General features: G+C 46.9%; 1 protein-coding gene across 1 annotated transcript in view; it reads left to right on the plus strand.

Annotated features, from left to right (window-relative positions):
* The window catches only part of LOC144177755 (salivary peroxidase/catechol oxidase-like), a 280303-nt gene that overhangs the window by 201837 nt on the left and 59864 nt on the right, over positions 1–18602 (plus strand). The window contains exons 12-13 of the mRNA XM_077705328.1: positions 1179–1315; positions 10368–10535. Coding sequence (XP_077561454.1) covers positions 1179–1315; positions 10368–10535 — 305 coding nt within the window. The remainder of the gene's footprint in view (positions 1–1178; positions 1316–10367; positions 10536–18602) is intronic.

Below are 18602 nucleotides of genomic sequence, written 5' to 3' on the forward strand. Positions count from 1 at the left end.
CGGTTCGGAACGCATGTAGTTGGTGTTCGCTCTAAGAAACTTTAATGCGATTCTTTAGCCATTCGCTCACCTATTTTAGACTCCCATATGCATCAAGACATGTCGTCGCGGCGAAAGCGCGTTGTGACATAGCCGCTCTCTTTTATAGCGAAGCTTTTTTACCTCTACCCCTCAAGGGTTCTGTCGCGACCGTTGATGTTAACAAAATACCCGTCCTCGAACAAATAAAATAAATTACTGTTGCGATTGTCTACTCGGAAGCTTCCCACTGACCTTTCTCCCATGTGCTTCTTACCGACATTTGCGTTTAACTCTCCCATCACAATCGTGAACTCCGTTGTTGTCTTCTTCAAAGCTGATTCGACATCCTCGTAGAAGCTATCTATAGCATCATCATCATATCTTATTGTTGGCGCGTAGGCCTGCACTATGTTTAACCTGTAGTATTTGTTTAGCTTGATCACAACAATTGCGACTCTCTCGCTAATGCTTAAAAAAAAGTCCTTCACGTTTCATTCTATTTTCTGTGGATTAAACATTCCACCCCTTCTTCTTTCTCTGGGGTCCACTGTAGCACAGAATATGCCCGCTAGTAAACTTTATGAAGCCTTCTCCTTTCCTGACTTCGCGAACCCTATAATATCTCACTTAATGTCTGAGAGATCCTCTAGTAGTAGAGCTAAGCTTCTCCTGCTAGACAGAATGCGTGTGTTGAACGTTTCCAGCGTCAAGTTCCAGTGGGTATTAGGACGGACACCGAGGCACTCCTGGAACAAGGTTTACTTGCGTTCGGTCCTCTGAGTCCCGGCTAGCACACTGGCTGTCCCGTACCTCATTACCAATCCCCGTCACTTTAAGCTTGTGTCCCGCGCATCGTGTCCGCCTCGTGGTTGTCTTTGTGTGGCCCACGTTGGGTTAATTAACCACCTTTCATGGCATCGGTTTTCCATAGGGCAGCCTTGCCCGTTGGTTGCCACAGTTGCACTGGCAAAGCGGAGTCTTTCAAGCTTGCATTCTAGAGGTAGGGGAAATTTCGCTTATAACTTGACAGTACGTGACTAGACAGAACATACCGAACACAGGAGGAGGTTTTGTGCGGTCCTTCGTCCCATCGAAACAAACCATGACCTGTCCTCCTATTTTACATGATGACAAGCGCTCTCTACTTCATTGCGCAGGCCGCCGCGTGATGGAGCAGTTCGACCTCCTGTTGACGCCGCAGGGATACAGCCACAGCTACAACACGGAGCTGAACGCTGGTATTGCGAACGTGTTTGCCGCGGCAGCCTACCGGTACGGACACAGCCTTGTGCAGGTTGGTGCTCGTATTACCCCTTAAAAGTAAAATTTGCTACGCTCTTTCATCGGGTCGAGACTGACATTGTGACCGCCGTAACTGTTGTTCCGCCGGAACACCTCCGCGTGCACTGTGCAGAACTTGACGTAAGTGCGTGTACGCAGTGATTCCGACGAAGTTACGGCGGTGGTTCTTGCGGCGAGGTCTGCAGCCTTCTTAAAATGCAGAATGCTTTACATTCTGCGTAGGAAAAGTAGACCTTCACAGTATGAAAGATAAACTGAATCGTTAAAGCTGTAAAAGGTAGAAACCTTTAAAAAAAGCCAGAAACTGAACAACTGTCAGGTCAGCAGGCTTGAAAGTCGGGCGAGTTGGTGATGCATCATGGAAAAAAACTGCGAGTTGGGCTTGTTGGTATAGGTCCATAATGGGAAACAGCGCAAAAACAAAACTTGGACAAGAAAGACAAATCAACTTAAGAAAAATTGTCGCAGCTTGAACCAGTTGTGCAATGCTCGAGAAACAGCTGAGCTGGGCCCCCCCCCCCCCCCCCCTCCCTGCGTCGGAGACCCAAATGTTGCATCATCATTAGCAGCAGCCCACCAGATCCACTGCAGAACGAGGACCTCTCCCATCGACCTCCAACCGCTCCTGTCCCGCACCGGTCGAGTTCATTCTTTGCATCCGAATTTCCTTAATTCGCACCTCCAGCGAGTAATTCGCCTTCCTATTTTTTTAGACCCGTTTCTCGCTATCCACTCTGTCACCCTGATAGACCACCGAGTGCCATTCCGCGTAATTACGTGGTCAGCCCAAGTACATTTTCTTTTCTTTGTTTGAACAATGATATCGTCTACTGTAGTTTTTTTCTCTAATCCAGGGAGCTCGGTTCCTGTCTATGTTACAAATATCATTATTCGTTCCATGGCCCGTTGAGCCGACCAAAGTTTGCTTTCAAAATGTTTAGTATGGCGCTAAGTTTCCGCTGCATATTTAACATTTATTTCCTAACTTGCCGCTGAAAGTTCTCTTTCACTGGCAGGCACGAATCGCTTCGTCCGCAGGGTTTCACATCTCGACGAAAGTTGACCGCGCTAGCACGGGTAGAGCCCGAAGCCAAGTCCAAACGCCCGCGCTACGGACCCAAACACAATGCTGCGCGCCCGGATCCGATGATAGCTTATTCGGATAACGCCGGTTTTACGACGCGGAGGAGACAGGTTCGATTCTGACTACAGGAAGCGTTCTATTCTTTCCAATGTGCAGCGAAGGTAATTGGCAGCACATGTTATTGTTCCCCACCACTGCTAACCCGTACCTCTCGGGCCTTTTTGGTTGCCCAGTGGTTAGGTTGCCGGTTTCACGACATAAAAGTCCCGTTTTCGGTCCCCGGGACCTTCCTAAACACACTTTTTTCTTGAGGCTTCAGCGTTTTGGGTACGACGGACGGATTTGTGTCGGCCTAAGCAGCCCTGCTGTTAAAAAGCGTGAACTGGACGACTACGCAGAAAAGAGCACACAGGACGGCGATCTCAGGTGTAATACACAAAATGTGTACAGGATGACTGGCAAGACGAAACTGAAATTTGTTGCCATATAACATCACGGTCCTCAAGACAAGTCACCAAGGAAAGAAAACCAACTCCAGTACGTACATGAGCTTCCCATTACAAAAATTAGTCTTGCCGAAAAAAGCGACCTTTTATTCAGAGCGGATGATTGGTAATTACGTAGCTATTTCAGCGACGTGTATTGATTGATTGATTCTGGGGTTTAACGCGCCGACGCAACGCAGGCGATGAGGCGCGCCGTAGTGGAGGGCTCCGGATTAATTTTAACCACCTAGGAATCTTTATCGTGCGCCGAAATCTCGTACACACGGGCGTTTTTGCTTTTCGCCTCCATCAGAAAAGCGGCCGCCGCGGCCGGGAATCGAACCCGCGACCTCGTGCTCAGCAGCGCAACGCCTTAGCCACTGAGCCACCGCGGCGGGTTTCAGCGACGTGTAATGCGATGACAATCTTGTACAGTGTACAAGTTAAACACAAATGTTAAACGCATATTATGAGCGGATGGAGGCCATGAAAGCTACTGAGGGACCTTTTCAGAGCTCACACACGCGAATTTTGTGAAGTAGGCATCGTGGCGTTCAATCGCTAAACACCGTCCGGTTACCCGCATTTCATACCTTTTCCTTGAGTCAGTCATTTATAGGAAATGATAAAGTAGTTTTAAAGGTGCAGTCGAACCTGCTTAATTCGAACTCCGAGAGGGTGTAAAATTTCTTCGAATTACCCGTAGTACTAACATGCGGGGTCCGTTTGATTGGCGGTAGCACACACGCTACGGGTACATTAAAAACGCATGCGCGATAAAGTAGACGGCATTGCATGTCCTTCGGAGTGCACTTTCAATAATTACGTGTCTCGAAACCACCGCATAATGTCAGTTCGAGATGCGAGCACGGAGAAGCAGGCGGGAATTCCCGTTATACGACTGGCATAAACAACGCGATCATACTGCGAAGGTCGCGTTGTTTATGCCAGCTGCCTCAGTTTACGCGGAGCAAGCACGCGGTTAATGGTTTGGGAAGCCGCGGAGGTTAGTGCGGCATCGAACTTTTGGCATTCGGCTTCGAATTTCACGAAACGTAGTCTGTGCGGACGGGCAGTATTGTTCGAATAAACCATGGCACGTGTTTCAGGTTGGAATTAGCGAGTGTTTTCCCCCCATTCAAATACACCCCCCTTTGCCGGGACCAGTGGACCTGTTGTAATTGTCCATTGGTTCGAATTATGCGACTTCTAAATAACGATGTTCGACTGTAGCAGGATTCGCAAAGGATGATGACAGCAACTGAAATGGCTGCAGAGTGATAGTCTCGCTGCGATTAAATCTCGGCAAAGTGGTCCTCGTTGACAACGCTGTTTGGATTGTTTCAATTGTCGATGACAGATTTCCTTAGACAAGATTCTTACCCCGCGGCAGCACTGCTGCACCCTGTTGCAGGCCAACCTTACTTGGCATAGACAATTTTCATTATATCCTGGAATACGAACTTCGCGCCCGTTGATGTTAACGGTGAAATCAAAAGGCACTGCCCGCCTGGCCCCTTAGCTGCGAAAACTACGTCAAGGTCCTCAAGGCAAATGATATTTGTACCGCCGACCCTAGCTGAATACCGGCCAGTTAGTTAGCATCGCGTGCCTAATCCCCCAGTTCTCATTCCGGTGAAGCCGCTGCACTCGCCGTTCACATTCCCTCCTCCGCGCAGCTGCCGAGGATTCATTCAAAAGTTTCCCAATCGGCTGATAAGTACGCTACCGCCATTATCACCAGTCGCCCTTTTAACTCGCTGTGGGACGGTCCCGTGGCGTTCGCTCCAAAGAAGAGTTGGAATTGAAGGACCGTCAGCGCGCACAGAAGCGCGAATGGGCGCGAAAACAACTGAAAGCCGCTACCGCAGAACGCGCAGTCCCCGCCGTTGCCGCATCAATTTCCACCATGCCCAGTAGCTACGAATCCCTGCCGGATGAAAAGCAAGTTGCCCGCTTGCAACGGCGACGTAAGGAAAAATTCACTATAGCAAAACCTCACCAAAACAAAACTTCCAATAGTTACAGCTTTTGTATTTCTTCTAAAAGGGCTCCTGGCCTGACATTTTTGTCGGTGTTGTTCCAGTCCACCTTGAAGGGCTGTCAGAGGGACGTTTTGGCCGGCGTGTTTCCTTCCATGAGTGCACTTCCCGATGATAGTAGCTTGGTGTTTAGAGTGACGGAGACCGGGACGATACGAGACCGGCGCTGTGCGTCCCACGTTTAGAAGGTCTCTTTACAGCGGTACTGTGGTTATGATATCTCTCAGAGGCTTTCCGACAAACTAATGAGTCGTCTCAGGGGCGGTCACGCGCACATCACCAATTGCTCTTTTATGCGTGCATTTAGCAGGGAGGAGGTGCACCCGCAGGCAGGCCTCACGCGCTCACCGTTGATATACCCGTTCCACTGGGGGAGATTTCAACATGGACGTCTCAGATTCCGATACGACCTGAGTGCTGTCCTCCTTGGTAGAGCGGTTTGCGTTGATGTACTTGTTACACAGACAGTAATATGCCTACAACGCTGGAGGAAAACGGCAGCCCCATGTTTCTTCATTAGAAAAAAAATATTCCTTCCAAGTTTCATTGAGCTAATTAGACAGGAAGTAAGCCCAATCTAAAATTACAAAAAAAATGCTTGTTTCGTGCCCTCCGCTCACTGCGCCCAGCTGCGCTGGTCATACATCTTCCCAGTGCGCAAGGGTACTTTTTTTTTCAGCGGGACTTATTTTGGCATACAATTTTTCACATGGTTGTTTTGAAGCCCTTTAGCTCAAGGGAAAGATACAGGTGTGAAAAAATTTGTCTAGCAAAGAAAGGTTTACATAGACTTGCCAATCTCCAAATCTACTATCATCGGGAAGGGAGCTCACGACAACTTTGTTCAGCCCCAAAAAAAAACTACTAATATTTAGGGCACAAAATAGGTCATAAGAGATGTTACTATGAGTTGTTAGAAATACGCGTTGCGGTCCTTCTAAAAGTCACATTTTATTGGCGCAAGCCAGTTTCTGCAGAGTGCTCAGTCTAGTTACACTGTTCAAACCACATCGCACCAGTTGGCAATGAAAATGGTCACACGCTCATCAGTTCGACGGCAACCTCTGAAGGCTGTCAAAACCACAGTATCTCTATAAAGAGACCTTCTAAAAGTGTTATTCACCACGCCTGTCTTTTCCCGTCATGGTCCGCGTCTTCTTTGCACTAAGGCTCCCATTCAGTATGAACGAAGTCACCCGACAACATGTTTGATTGATGCAAGGGCAACGCGGAGAAAACAGAGCCCCTAAAGTCGAGATGCAGGAAGCCGTCGGCTTCGAAATGAGTGCTGAACGGAAAAGGATAGATTTAGATACGTAGTTTTGGAACCGTCTGTGACGCTCAAGAGGACCAACGGAAGATTTGATCCGATCAGTTGTAGCGATGGTTCTCTCGAGCATATTCTATTACGGCTTGCCGGCGGAAATTTCCAGTGAGCCTGTAAAAAATTCAGTGCCCTTCTACTCTGTGAAAAATGACCAGCGAAGCTGTTGTGCGTAGTGTTAGAGTCGTCTCAGTGGCTGATTTTCGTAAATTGTTTTCCGGATAGTTCCCGTAAAACAATAGTTACAGCCGTTTTCTGTAACCATACTCCGTCGTAGATGGCCATGTATTGATTTTCTATAACGGTCACCACTTCACTGTGAACTAATCATAAAAATTAAATGAAGCTCGCGTAATTGTAGAGTCAGTGGCGCAACTAAGCGTCGTATAATTTGTTTCAGGATGCTTTCTATAACTTCGCCTTTCGCCTCTGTCTGAAAAGCAGCCACCACGGCCGGGATCAAACCTACGTCTTTGGGCTCTGCAGGACCACGCCTTAGCCACTGAGCCACCGCGGCGGGGCATAATCTACTAGGGATGACCACTAGACCCCGGAACTACAACTCAAGAGCGTCGATCAGCATTTCAGTGGTTTCTGGAACATACTGCCAGTACACAGCGAAAACACAGAGCAAGGGAGCGATTGCTTCTCTGCCCCATCCCGTTGCTTCTTCGCACTAGGCTTTGAATATGTCACTCTCTAATGCCCGTCAATTCCCTTAAAGGGGTTGGATGCAAGGAAGCGGCAAATGATACCTCTATGAGCTTACGGGTTCAAGCTTTGACCTCGGCTCATAGCTTTTGTTTTGTCAATATTGGCTGGTCATTGCCTATTCAAAGCTGAAGATGCACCTGCTGGTGCATCTGGAAGTTCTATCTAATAGAAAACAGTTCTTATATTATTAACACAATGAGGCGATAACAGTCCACAGATACTCATGAACAAGGGCACATTTATTTTATTTCCTAAAGGCATTCACGAATAAAGCGACCTAGCTTTAAAGCGTACATGGTGTACACTTTCGTTAAAAATGTAGTGAAATCTCTACAGGGAAACACGTATCACTGCGCAAGATATCGTGTGCCCCGACAGGGCCCCGGCGAAGTTCAAGTAATTTGAAGCGGGATTATAAAACCTACCAGGAATTCGCCACCGCGTAGAACGTTAGCAGACGACTACCAAATATCCTCTCGATTTTGGGTTCTGGTGCGCGTGAAAGAAAATTAAACGGTGCATGGCCAAAGCCAAAGCCCTCGAGAGATGTTTCTGGGAAGTCTTGACTACGAAGGGAGGCATTACTTTATATGAATAACTTTGTGTGATGCTCAAATATTTGTAATAGCGTTGGAAGTTTGTGTATTCCTTATCAAAGTGGTGCTAGGTATAGAATCCGCGCCTTATAGCGGGGGGCGCACGCATCGCCTTGACAGAGATGACATTATCACCAGAAGAGATCGTCGTGTGCTTCCTGGCACTCTTATTCGTAGAGCTAGTGCTGAAAGCAATGGCTGTTGTCGTAATCTGCGCTATCCTTGGAGTACGCGTGAAGACCGGCTGTTATGACGTTAGTGAGGAATTTTATTGGTGTCTCGCAAGCTCGGGATTAGAATTGACGTGCCAGCTTTTGCGATACTGCTAGTTTTTATATGCGGACTTTCAACGTTTTGAACCCCTTCCCTTTTTGGCTCTTTCTATCAAAGCTCCCCCAGGCCACGAGCGAAGTGAGCAGCGCCGAAGATGGTAGAATAACCAGCCTAGTGCGCCGCGGCTACCGAGCGTGAACGATGACAAAAGCCTTAACGACGTTATAGCAGGGTGAAATTAATTCATACGGCAGCATTTCTTAAAGGGATATATTTCCGAAAATCGAGAGGGAAAAAATAAGCCTGCGTGTAATGCGCGAGCGAAAGTAGCCGAAATTTTAATACTGTAAGTAGGAGGTGCATCCCCTTAGATAATCGTGCCTCGGCCGTTCTGAGCGCGTGTGTCGTTTTTGGTGCTTCCATAATTGCCTCTTTGAGTTCTCGTAACCAGGCCAATGAACTGCTCAACTTGTCGATCGCAGTTCCGCTGAATATAAACCTCTGCCCACGCGGCTATAACGAACTGCCCTTGTCGGAACGCAACCCATCTGCGAATTTTCTTGTGCATGCCTGCTTGCCTGTTTAGAGCAAAGCTAAAAAATGAAATACAGTGGTCTGTACAAGGGACAGTGTTCTAGCCCACGCGGTTCCCAGGTGGGAACTCAGACCGCGTTGCTCTCAGGAGTTCGGAATCTGCCGCTTTGTGAGTGGTCACGAAGCTCAGGAGTCCGAACAACACTTCTTCCCGTTTTGTGCAATCAGCCTAAACTCGCCCCGCCCATCACAAACTACGCGCCTTTCCTAGATATATGTGGCGAATCATTCTTAGTCAAGCAGCCACAGATGGGCGCCGTGACGAAAAACTAAGCCATGCTGTTGCAATCCGTATACCGATCCCGTAAGTTATCTTTAGCGAACAAAACAAAATTACCCAGGCATAGCACGCACGTGCCCGGGAATCGGTCAACAGTGGATGAAAGGATCGCGCATAACGCTAGTACTGCGTGCTTGTTTGCTTGCCGGCCCGATTCCTTCCTGACAGGCTTCCCCTGTTCGCCGGTTTCCATTCGCCTTTCATGCCCTCGACGATCTTGGCGGAAAAAAATTTATGCGTTTTATCTTTACGGTGTATGCTATGGAGCTATTTTTTGTTATTTTCTATGAAAAGGGCCCTGCCAGGCTAATCATTTTTATCTACAATCCAGGGCGCATTGATAACGGGGACGCCGCTGCACATTCCACTATGTAGTTATCAGAACTTTTGGTTCCTTTTTAACAGAGAGTGCATTTCTGAAACATGACTTGTCCAAGAAAAAATACTTTTAACTTGTATAACAAGGTCCTGGTGACCACTTCGGCCGACATAACTAGTGCCTTTTGCGACTTGGCTTATCTGGCGCTAAGTTCTCTATTAACGATCTGCTTAATATTGGAATCAGTGAGAGATCCGTGGAGTCTAATACAGGCCTTGTCTTTTTATTTGTACGAGTGTTTAATACTGTTTGTTTAATACTGAATACTGTTTAATATTGAATGTTTAATAATGTTTAGTCTTTCTGCTATATTTTGTTGGTGAACATGGACGTCAAAACCACGATGCCACACCAATTGAGTTTACGGCGATTAAATTTCCGGCGATATAATCAGGTCATGAATCATGCAGTTGCTCAGTTCCTAAAAGGTTGTCCTGCTAAGCCCGTAAATCAGGAGGCCGATCTTGGCGAGGGCGGCGGTTTTTCCGAGGAAGCAAAAACGAAAACCACCCGCCGCGGTGGCTCAGTGGCTAAGGCGTTGCGCTGCTGAGCACGAGGTCGCGGGTTCGGTTCCCGGCCGCGGCGGCCGCTTTTCTGATGGAGGCGAAAAGCAATAACGCCCGTGTGTACGAGATTTCGGCGCACAGTAAATATCCCCAGGTGGTCAAAATTAATCCGGAGCCCTCCGCTACGGCGCGCCTCATCGTCTGCGTTGCGTCGGCGCGTTAAACCCCACAATCAATCAAAAAACGAAAACCATTATGTGTCAAATTTGCTGTGCACGTTATCCATTTCCAGGTAGTCGAAATGAATTTTGTGTAATTCACAATTTTCGCGCCTCAATATTTTGCTTAGGTGGTTGAAACCCCCATTGCTAAATTTTTACAGCATGTAAAATACCTGAAAGATGCTATACGGTCTGAATTTCTTCTTAGGCGTGTTTTTATTGCGGAACAGCTGGTCAAATAGAACTACGCACTTTGGATTAGTAAAGATGTGAAACAATGTATCATACATTGTGAATTGTAAGTGTGTGATCGAACAATGCTTTAAAAAAAAAATGTCAGGAACGTCTTAGCGTGATATCGCCGGGAAAACCCATAAAAGTTATAACAAAACGCATAAGAACTGCAAAGTTTGTCGACAGAATTGAATTTTAGTTTCCTTGCAGTAGCCACACGTAGGAAGAACTCATATCGCCTTCCGCGTACACCGGCCGAAATTCGCATTCCTCGTCACAGCCTTCCTAAGCCTGAGCGCTCTTCTTTTTCAGGGCAACATCGACCTCATCAACGAGGATGGTTCTATACATAAGCGAATACCACTGGCGACTCAGTTCTTCAACCCTGAAGAAATATTTGTACCAGGAAACCTCGACCGGTTTTACCGTGGTCTCATCAGCCAGCCCTCTCAAAGCAACGATCGCTTCATGTCCGATCAGGTAATCCCACTAGCCTCAATGGTGGCGAGTCTCAAACTAGAGCCTTCCAACAGCTCCTGAAATCGGTCGCCGGATGGCGAGTGTGCTGTGAGTAATCGCAAATGATTAAGATAGCGGCGTTTTCTTCCCTTCCGCGAATAGTGGCTGCACAGTAATCAATGTACTGATGTACATTTTTTTTTGTAGTAGGGATCTTCTCGAATTGCGCGAAATATTGAAGTGATATAAAAGACCAGGATGCAAAGTTGGCACTTAAACTTCGCCACATTGCGGAGCAGTCGTGTACCGAAGATCCGGGGACAGAAAGTGAAAACAGAAAGTAAATACCACAGAAAATATTCTTATCAAACGTGCCGATCGACACCGATGCACTATTTTTACAACGAATTCTATCTATACTGGATATGCCTGGCGATGTATACGGCGAATGAGCGAAATTTGTAACTTGTTCAAAGCATTAAAATTTCACATACTCGCGCGCATATAAATGACGCGAGTTTCGGTGCTAAATTTGGCTTGTTAGAGTAAACTTATTTTAGAACGACATGACCGGCCACCATTGGATAATCGAATGCCGCGAAGTTTCGTCTGCGGGTAATTAGTTTATGGCACCGCTCTTTCTGGAAATATGCAATGCAATTAGGTCGAGTACATTTTCATCATGCCAGAATGATCTAGGCGAGAAGTGATTACATTACATTCTCGCTCTATAAAATTAGATAGTCGCGTACATCCCGAAGCAAGCAGGCACAACAGGAGTCAGTTTCTCAATACGGGATAATTTTGCCGTGCTCAGCTAGTCGCTGGCAGCGCACCACGAAAAAAGCAAGGTGCATGCATTATTAACGGACTTTCCAAATACGCTCGAGCGTAATCATAGGCGGGAACCTTGTCATTTTCAAGCACAGCGGTAAGGGTCACATCAAAGAACAGTGTCGAAAATTTCGACTAATTGAAAGAACAAGCATGTACTGTAAGCTTTCATTACCTATGGGCCGCAGAGGAATACCGCGCTTACACAACAGGTGTAGTTGTAACGAAATGGACGCAGAGGCAAAATAGTTGGGCCTGATTTGAAATTTCATAAACTATATGTGTCTAAAGAACTGACACATTGGAGAAGAAAAAACTTTCTGCGACACTCAGGGGTTTGGAAATGCACACATTTCGGGCGGCTGAGGTCTATGTGAATGCAAAATAATTCCCCGAAACCCGTGATGCCCCCTGATAACAGGCCCCCGCTTACACAAGCAGTATGGGGAAACCGGCAGCGATGAAGGTGGCTGTTCCTCCAGTTCGCGCCGCACGGTAAAGATTCGATTGATTGATTGTGGGGTTTAACGCGCCGACGCAACGCAGGCAATGAGGCGCGCCGTAGTGGAGGGCTCCGGATTAATTTCGACCACCTGGGGATCTTTAACGTGCGCCGAAATCTCGTACACACGGGCGTTTTTGCTTTTCGTCTCCATCAGAAAAGTGTCCGCCGCCGCGGCCGGGAATCGAACCCGCGACCTCGTGCTCAGCAGCGCAACGCCTTAGCCACTGGGCCACCGCGGCGGGTACGTTAAAGATTCTCTGCGGGTCGAAATTATTCTGTAGCCCTCCACGACGATGTGCCTCAAATCCCTGGTGTTGCTTTGCGCGTAACATATCGGAATTAGAATAGAACGGCCACTCCTTCCGGATGGCTGTTGTCGCCTCTGGACAGCGCACAGCAGCAGAGGATGGAAAGAAGACCGGGACACAGATAAGCACTTTGGATTTTTTCTTTGTGAGTTATAGCGATTGTTTGCGTTGCTTCTTTCCTTCTGTCCTCTGCTTCTGCGCGCTCTCTACTTTCAATGTCTGGTGTTGCACGGACCAAATTATCGCCGCCGCTGAAAGTCACTCTGCTTGTATAAGACCCCCATTTACCTAGCTACTTAGCACGGCAATTACTTCACAGTCGGAACCCGTATGTGTATTTGGAGAGTCATAGTTGTCTATATGAAATATCTATAATGGGTGGAGTTTAACATAATGACATAACGCTCCTGAAAATTTACACAGAATTTTCGAAGGCCCGTTGCGGTTGCAGCGTGTAGCAATAATCCGCCTGGTTCATTCCGCTGTGGCCGCCTATAAGGAACTGCGGCGAGTAAGGATATTGCAGGTATGTAAGCGTGCCGTAATTTCAGCAGAACGAGGAGGCAGCGCTGTGTTGTTTGACTTGTGTGTTTTATGGCTTGCAGGCACCCGTAAAAGGAATAATTTACCGTTGAATACTTTTTCAGCCAGTAACATATTTTTTTGCGCATTGGATGAGGAAGTGCAGTGAGTGTGCATGACCTGCACGTGGCTTTGCAGGTAATGAGATCGAGGTTCATAGGTGTTCTAAAAAGCAAGCATTTTTTTGTTTATCCTATAAGGAGGGCAAACCGTAAGGGCAATGCAATCAGGGGGCGTAGAAGCCGGCGCCTACAGATGAAGACTACGTGTACTACAGGCCGGGCAAAAACCGATTTAAGACAGGTGCTTTCCCAACAGACAGGCCGCGAAACCTGTGTCTTGCTGCATAGTCCCAATAAAACAGACATTTGTACAGCGAATCAGTGTATAGCCAACTTCCGGCGCTGCTCGATGTCCGTCCGCCTATGCGTCGCGTCTACACACAAAAAAAAAAAAAAAAAATTGCCACCAGTTTCTCACGAACGCTGTGTAGCTATCAATCTATTTTAGGTATCTTAGAAAAAGTATAGAGATATGGAAGCTAAGACGCCTGTATCATTGTGCCGAGTTTCATTTCTTCTCATCATTGGCTAGCTCCGGGGTAAAATTAGCTAGGACCGGGGTAATGGGAGATTAATGGGAGAGGCCTTTGCCCTGCAGTGGGCGTAGATAGGCTGATGATGATGATGATGATGATGATGATGATTAGCTAATTTACAGTCAAGTTATAAACGTTACACCAGGAAGGAAGGAAGGAAGGAAGCAAGAAAGAAAGGAACAGCACAGGAAATTCCGCGAATAAAATGTGTTGTTTGTCGAGTTGGTGCATTTCGGTTGAAGAAAAGGAGCGCTAAAAACACGACACAAAAACGAAGAGGGAGGACTCAGCGCATCTTCGTCGTTCTTATTTGTTTTTGCGTCGCGTTTTCAGCGCTTCCTTTCTTCAAGCTACAAGGCGGGGAGGATAACCAGTGAATTGTCACGTTGGCTGCCCTTCTCATGGGGATGGGGATACGGGAACTAAAAGGGAAAGAAAGGACCACGGAAACGTTACCGAATTCCTTGCTGGTGTCAACACAAGGCAGTCTATGGAGGAAGTATAAGTTAAGAAAACGGGTGCACAGATAATTTTATAAAGCCTACCCGAAAAAATTGTATAGGAATTTGCCACTTAAGTGACTCTAATATTACGCTGAATTTCATTTACTTTTCAGGGGTACATATTTCGCAGTGAAGTTATACATATTGTAAGATTACCGTGTACTCTCCACACATGTTCTACGGGAGTGAAATGGGCTGCGCCATATTCGTTTCCTGGAATAAAACTCCTGTGTTTACAAGTTTTGTTCAGCTAATTTAGTGGAAAGAATGCTCAATGGCAAGTTACAATCAAAAGTTTTTTTGTTTCGTGCAATCCCTGGGCTATATACATATATGCGTAGATTGAGGCGCACACACCACGGCTTCAATGCTCGTGCTTCTGAGAATGGAAGGGCCGTTGTTTCTTTTTCCTATCTCTGCCTTCCTTGCGAGCACGAACGCAGTTTGGAGATCATTATCCGGAGTGTTTCCACTGGAGCAACTGAACTGTTCACCAAGTTGTGTCGCTGCCTGCCGCAACGTAACTGTATAAACTTCGCTTTCAAAGCACTCGTTCACCCAAGTCGCGCGACCACGCCCAGCTCTTTCGGCTCGAGGGCAGGCACTGCCGTAATTGGTTTAGCTCATTGCATCAAGCGAACAGGGAACCTATCATTCAAAGGCAACGGTGGAAACTATATACGATGGTTCAGTCGTCGTAATTATAAAAAGCGCAATTAACTCTACACCAACGAAATAGGCGGCCTGGGGACGCTGCCGCCTAACTCGATGGGTGTCACGCTAAAATGCGAAAAACATTGCAGCTACTGGCTGAATGGTGATTTGCAGAAAATCAGGGTAGCAGTGAGCATAACTGAGCTATTAAAAGGGTGCACCTTTATTAGGCTATACATAACGAAATGCGCTTAAATAAAGAACACCTGGACACAGACCCCGCTATCCCAAGTAAGTTACGCTCGCCCACCTATTGTAACAAAAAACTACATGATAAACTGCTATTTCACACGTCAAACATTATTAATTTGTAACACTTTATGTAACGGTAACCGTACCTGTGATTGATTGAAGTCTAAGGTGTCATTTCATTTACTTCCTAAGGTTCTTTAATTGGACGAACGTTATAATGCTGTCAAGTTTAGACCATATCAGCATTTGCCCGCCTCTCCTTGCTTTACTTTCTAATCTAGCTTGTCTCGTCATCCATGACAGGCCTCCACGCCCGCATAGTTCCCTTGTGAACTTAACTTAACCGGTGTAATGTGGCAGACACATGTTCGTGCGAGCGATCCGCTTTCCTACGCTGTGCGGCAAAATATCCAGCAGGTTGGATACGGGCGACCAGGCCGATTCGGGGGAGTTCCGGCCACCAAACCGGCTTCTGGAGCTGGAGACACACACGGGGCCTTCCCGCTCAGAATGACTGGCGCCCCAACAGACGCCGCCTTCCACTACACGTCCCTAACATCACAGTCCATGAAATGTTCGTCAGGCCAGGCAATAGCTGCACAGAAAAGGGGGCGGCGCTTCCACCGCTTGTGGCAGCTGGGACCTCTCCTATGCTTCCTGGAATATTATTGCCTCAAAATTGCACCCAAGACCTGCACCATGTTTCGGGAGATGGATTGCTTTGAGGGTGACCGCCCGGACCGGAAACATGGTTTTCCCTATGGGATCCCCTGCGAGCGCGCGCGGGCTCAGACAACGCCGCCTAAGAACATTTATTTCGAGTTGAAGCACAAAGCGGGCCGATACGCGTGAAGTGGTGGGACGTTCAACAATTGCTTGTGCCGAACAAAATAAGTGCTAACCTGCTTAAAAGAGCATGGACTGCGATCGTAAGCACGACCCAAGTTTGATTTTAAAGACGATAGTCTTTCTTGGGCCACTTAAACACAGAAAATTTGGTCTCTCTGTATGTCTGTCCGTCTGTCCGTCTGTCCGTCTGTCTGTCTGTAACTCGATTCAGCCACCCGGCCAATGTGAAATGCTTACTGCGCAATAGTGCGATATAGTCACAGCCAAATGTAAACGTCTAAGCCCGGTTTATATGTTCGTACTTGTCAACTTTGTTGAACAAGAACAAGACATTACGAAAATATAAGACAGTAAAATTAGTACACAAGGGATATTTACATTGTTCCTTTATTCAAAAATTCCTGGATGCTTGGTTTTTCGATAGCAAATGATATTCTACATCTACTGCAAAAAAACGCGTACCACCTGCTGTTGCCCGCGCCACCTCCTGGCGGCATATGAAAAATCGCGGGGCAACGGCAAAGAAAGGTTCCACTAGCTAGGTTTCACGTTCTGGGGCCCTATTCTCGACTGCACAAATTGCCGGCAATTCAGGCAATTTTCCGGAAGTCTTTTCTGATTGGCTTTCAATTTTGGTCACGTGCTTCCGGTTGACAAAGCGGTTGTGTGTGCTGTCGTCATTTTGACGTTTCATGTCGTCTACGGACACCAGTTCTAAAGTTTGCCTTATTTCTCGTTACTAAAGGCGCATAATTCTTGGCCGGCAATGAAAAACCAGACTAAATGCAGCGGACATGACAACGTGAGCCTGTCTTTGCTATTCAACAACAATACTGCTTGTAATACACACCCCCTCTGTGATTGGCTGAGAAGGCGTGACGTAATTTAAACAGTTGGCGGGAACGATTACGTCATGCATTGGCAACTTCAGCCTGCGTAAAAGTGACGTAATGCTACGTAACAGCTTGAAAATGGCCCCTGTTTTTGTCGCAAAATACAAGCAAAATAGGGCACAATATTGCCCCGGCTTACGGCGCCGCGAAATGTGCGGCAATTTGCAGCAGGCGCAGTTTCGCATGCCCGCTGTTTAAAGCATGTTTTCTACCGAAACAAATTATAGTTTCAACTGCTTCCACGTCAACGATCATGGAACATGCAAATAACATGCAGTATTTTGCTTTTATGTTTGGCAATGAAATAAAAATTATTTGTTTGGCGTAACCGCAACATAAGAGGGCAGTACAAGCCTCTCCATAACAAAGAGAACCCAATGCATGGCATTTGTCCATACTTGTCCTAGTAAGCTGTTGGGTCACATGATCGAACTCAAGAGAAAATGAACAATGAAAAGTGACTATTTAGTTCATTACAGCAATTACAGCGTTGATTGCAGTCGAGCTTGACGAATGAGTGAATCGGCGACATCGGTGCGCTCCGCGGTTATCAAGCGTAGCGCTTCGCTGCTCTTATGTGTCATAGAAGCGATGGTCGCGGCCGTCTTTTTCTGTGATCACGCCATAAACTTGTAACATAGCAGCAGACGATGGCGTGGCGGCGGTGGCGGCAGGGAAGGTGATAACGCAACAAAGCTTGCATTGAAGCAGAGAGCCCAGCTATGTTAATAAACGCGATTGAAAGAAATAAATAGATACGGTAAAAAAATTGTGTGATGTTCTCTAGCTAGCTCGACATCCGCCTTTCGCTCGCTTTTGGATCAACGTTGCCCGATCGCCTTGTGGTGTTGGCGCCAAATTTGACCTCCAGAAATGTGTTTTTCTTGTCAGCCTCAGCTACCATCTTAATTTTTATAGTACATGCCAAGTGTTTTTATATCTTTCTTGCACAATATTTGATACCTTGGTAGCGATCTTTATGAATGACTCGTCAAATTACATTGCATGTCGTCATAACTGTAGGTGCAGCACGTCACTGATTGCTTACGTCGCGCTTACGCAAAAAAACATGGGCGAAATGCCGGCAATTTGTGCAGTCGAGAATAGGGCCCCTGCTTGGAACGCACGTGGAGCACGGCAACGCGGTTCTATAAACCTTGAAGTCTGCCGCCTCGATTGACGCGCGTCTCCGCCGTACTGCAGCGCTGGCATCGAGGAACCCCGCCTGTAGCAGTGGGACGCGGTAAATTCAAATCGCCTTGATCAAACCTTTAGTGTGTTTACCTTAGGATGAGCGCGACGGAACAGGAATGGCATGAGAGGTGAGCGGGAAAGCGAAGGGGGTCATTTCCTTGGCAAATGTCTACAAAGACTATCGTCTTTTGAAGACATTTGAAACGCAAAGAGCAGATACCCGGCCAATTTTTTTTTTTTTTTTTGAGGAACGTATCCCGACTCGTGTAGTTTTAGTGAAAGCGAAAGCGTAAGGCTTAACATACGAGGAAGCGACATACCACTCCAGCGAGTGTTTCCTCTGTGCTTTGGTAGTAGCGCCTGCTCACCTGCGTTCACAACACTTCAGCTGTGGAAAAAGACCCCGCGATCCGTCACCACCACAGCGTTTCGGGCCTGCCCTGCCAGGGTAGCACGGATGAGCTGTGCCGTGAAATCGGTGGATTTCGAAGTTTGAGTTTTGTATGGATTGGCTCGCTTGCATGGTTTACTGAATTATCGAAAGTGGAGCAGTCGGCTCTCCTGTTTATGGTGTTTATTGGTTCGTTTTGATCTAAGAACATCGTATTCGTGAAAGTAGTGCGAAATCCGTCAGGAACAAATCACAGAACGCACTATTTAGCGACCTTTTCAGCCACAGGAAACGTTTAGTATTGTACAAATCACGAGAACACAGAATTCTTACCGAATATCATTCCTCAATGCGTAACTTAAGCAGATATTCTTTCCAACAAAGGGTAAGAGAAAAAAAAATTTCCGCGAAGAAAAGTTTAACGCAGTTTTTCTGTATCTTTCTTCCAGAACGAGACGATCAGTTGTGTGGGTAGCCACGGCTTCCAGAATTCTAAAATCGCCTGAAAACACTAATTCTGCCTAA

Source organism: Haemaphysalis longicornis, unplaced genomic scaffold (genome assembly GCF_048455015.1).
Source record: "Haemaphysalis longicornis isolate Haplotype H1 unplaced genomic scaffold, Haemaphysalis longicornis Haplotype H1 scaffold_1, whole genome shotgun sequence".
NCBI classification, from domain to species: domain Eukaryota; kingdom Metazoa; phylum Arthropoda; class Arachnida; order Ixodida; family Ixodidae; genus Haemaphysalis; species Haemaphysalis longicornis.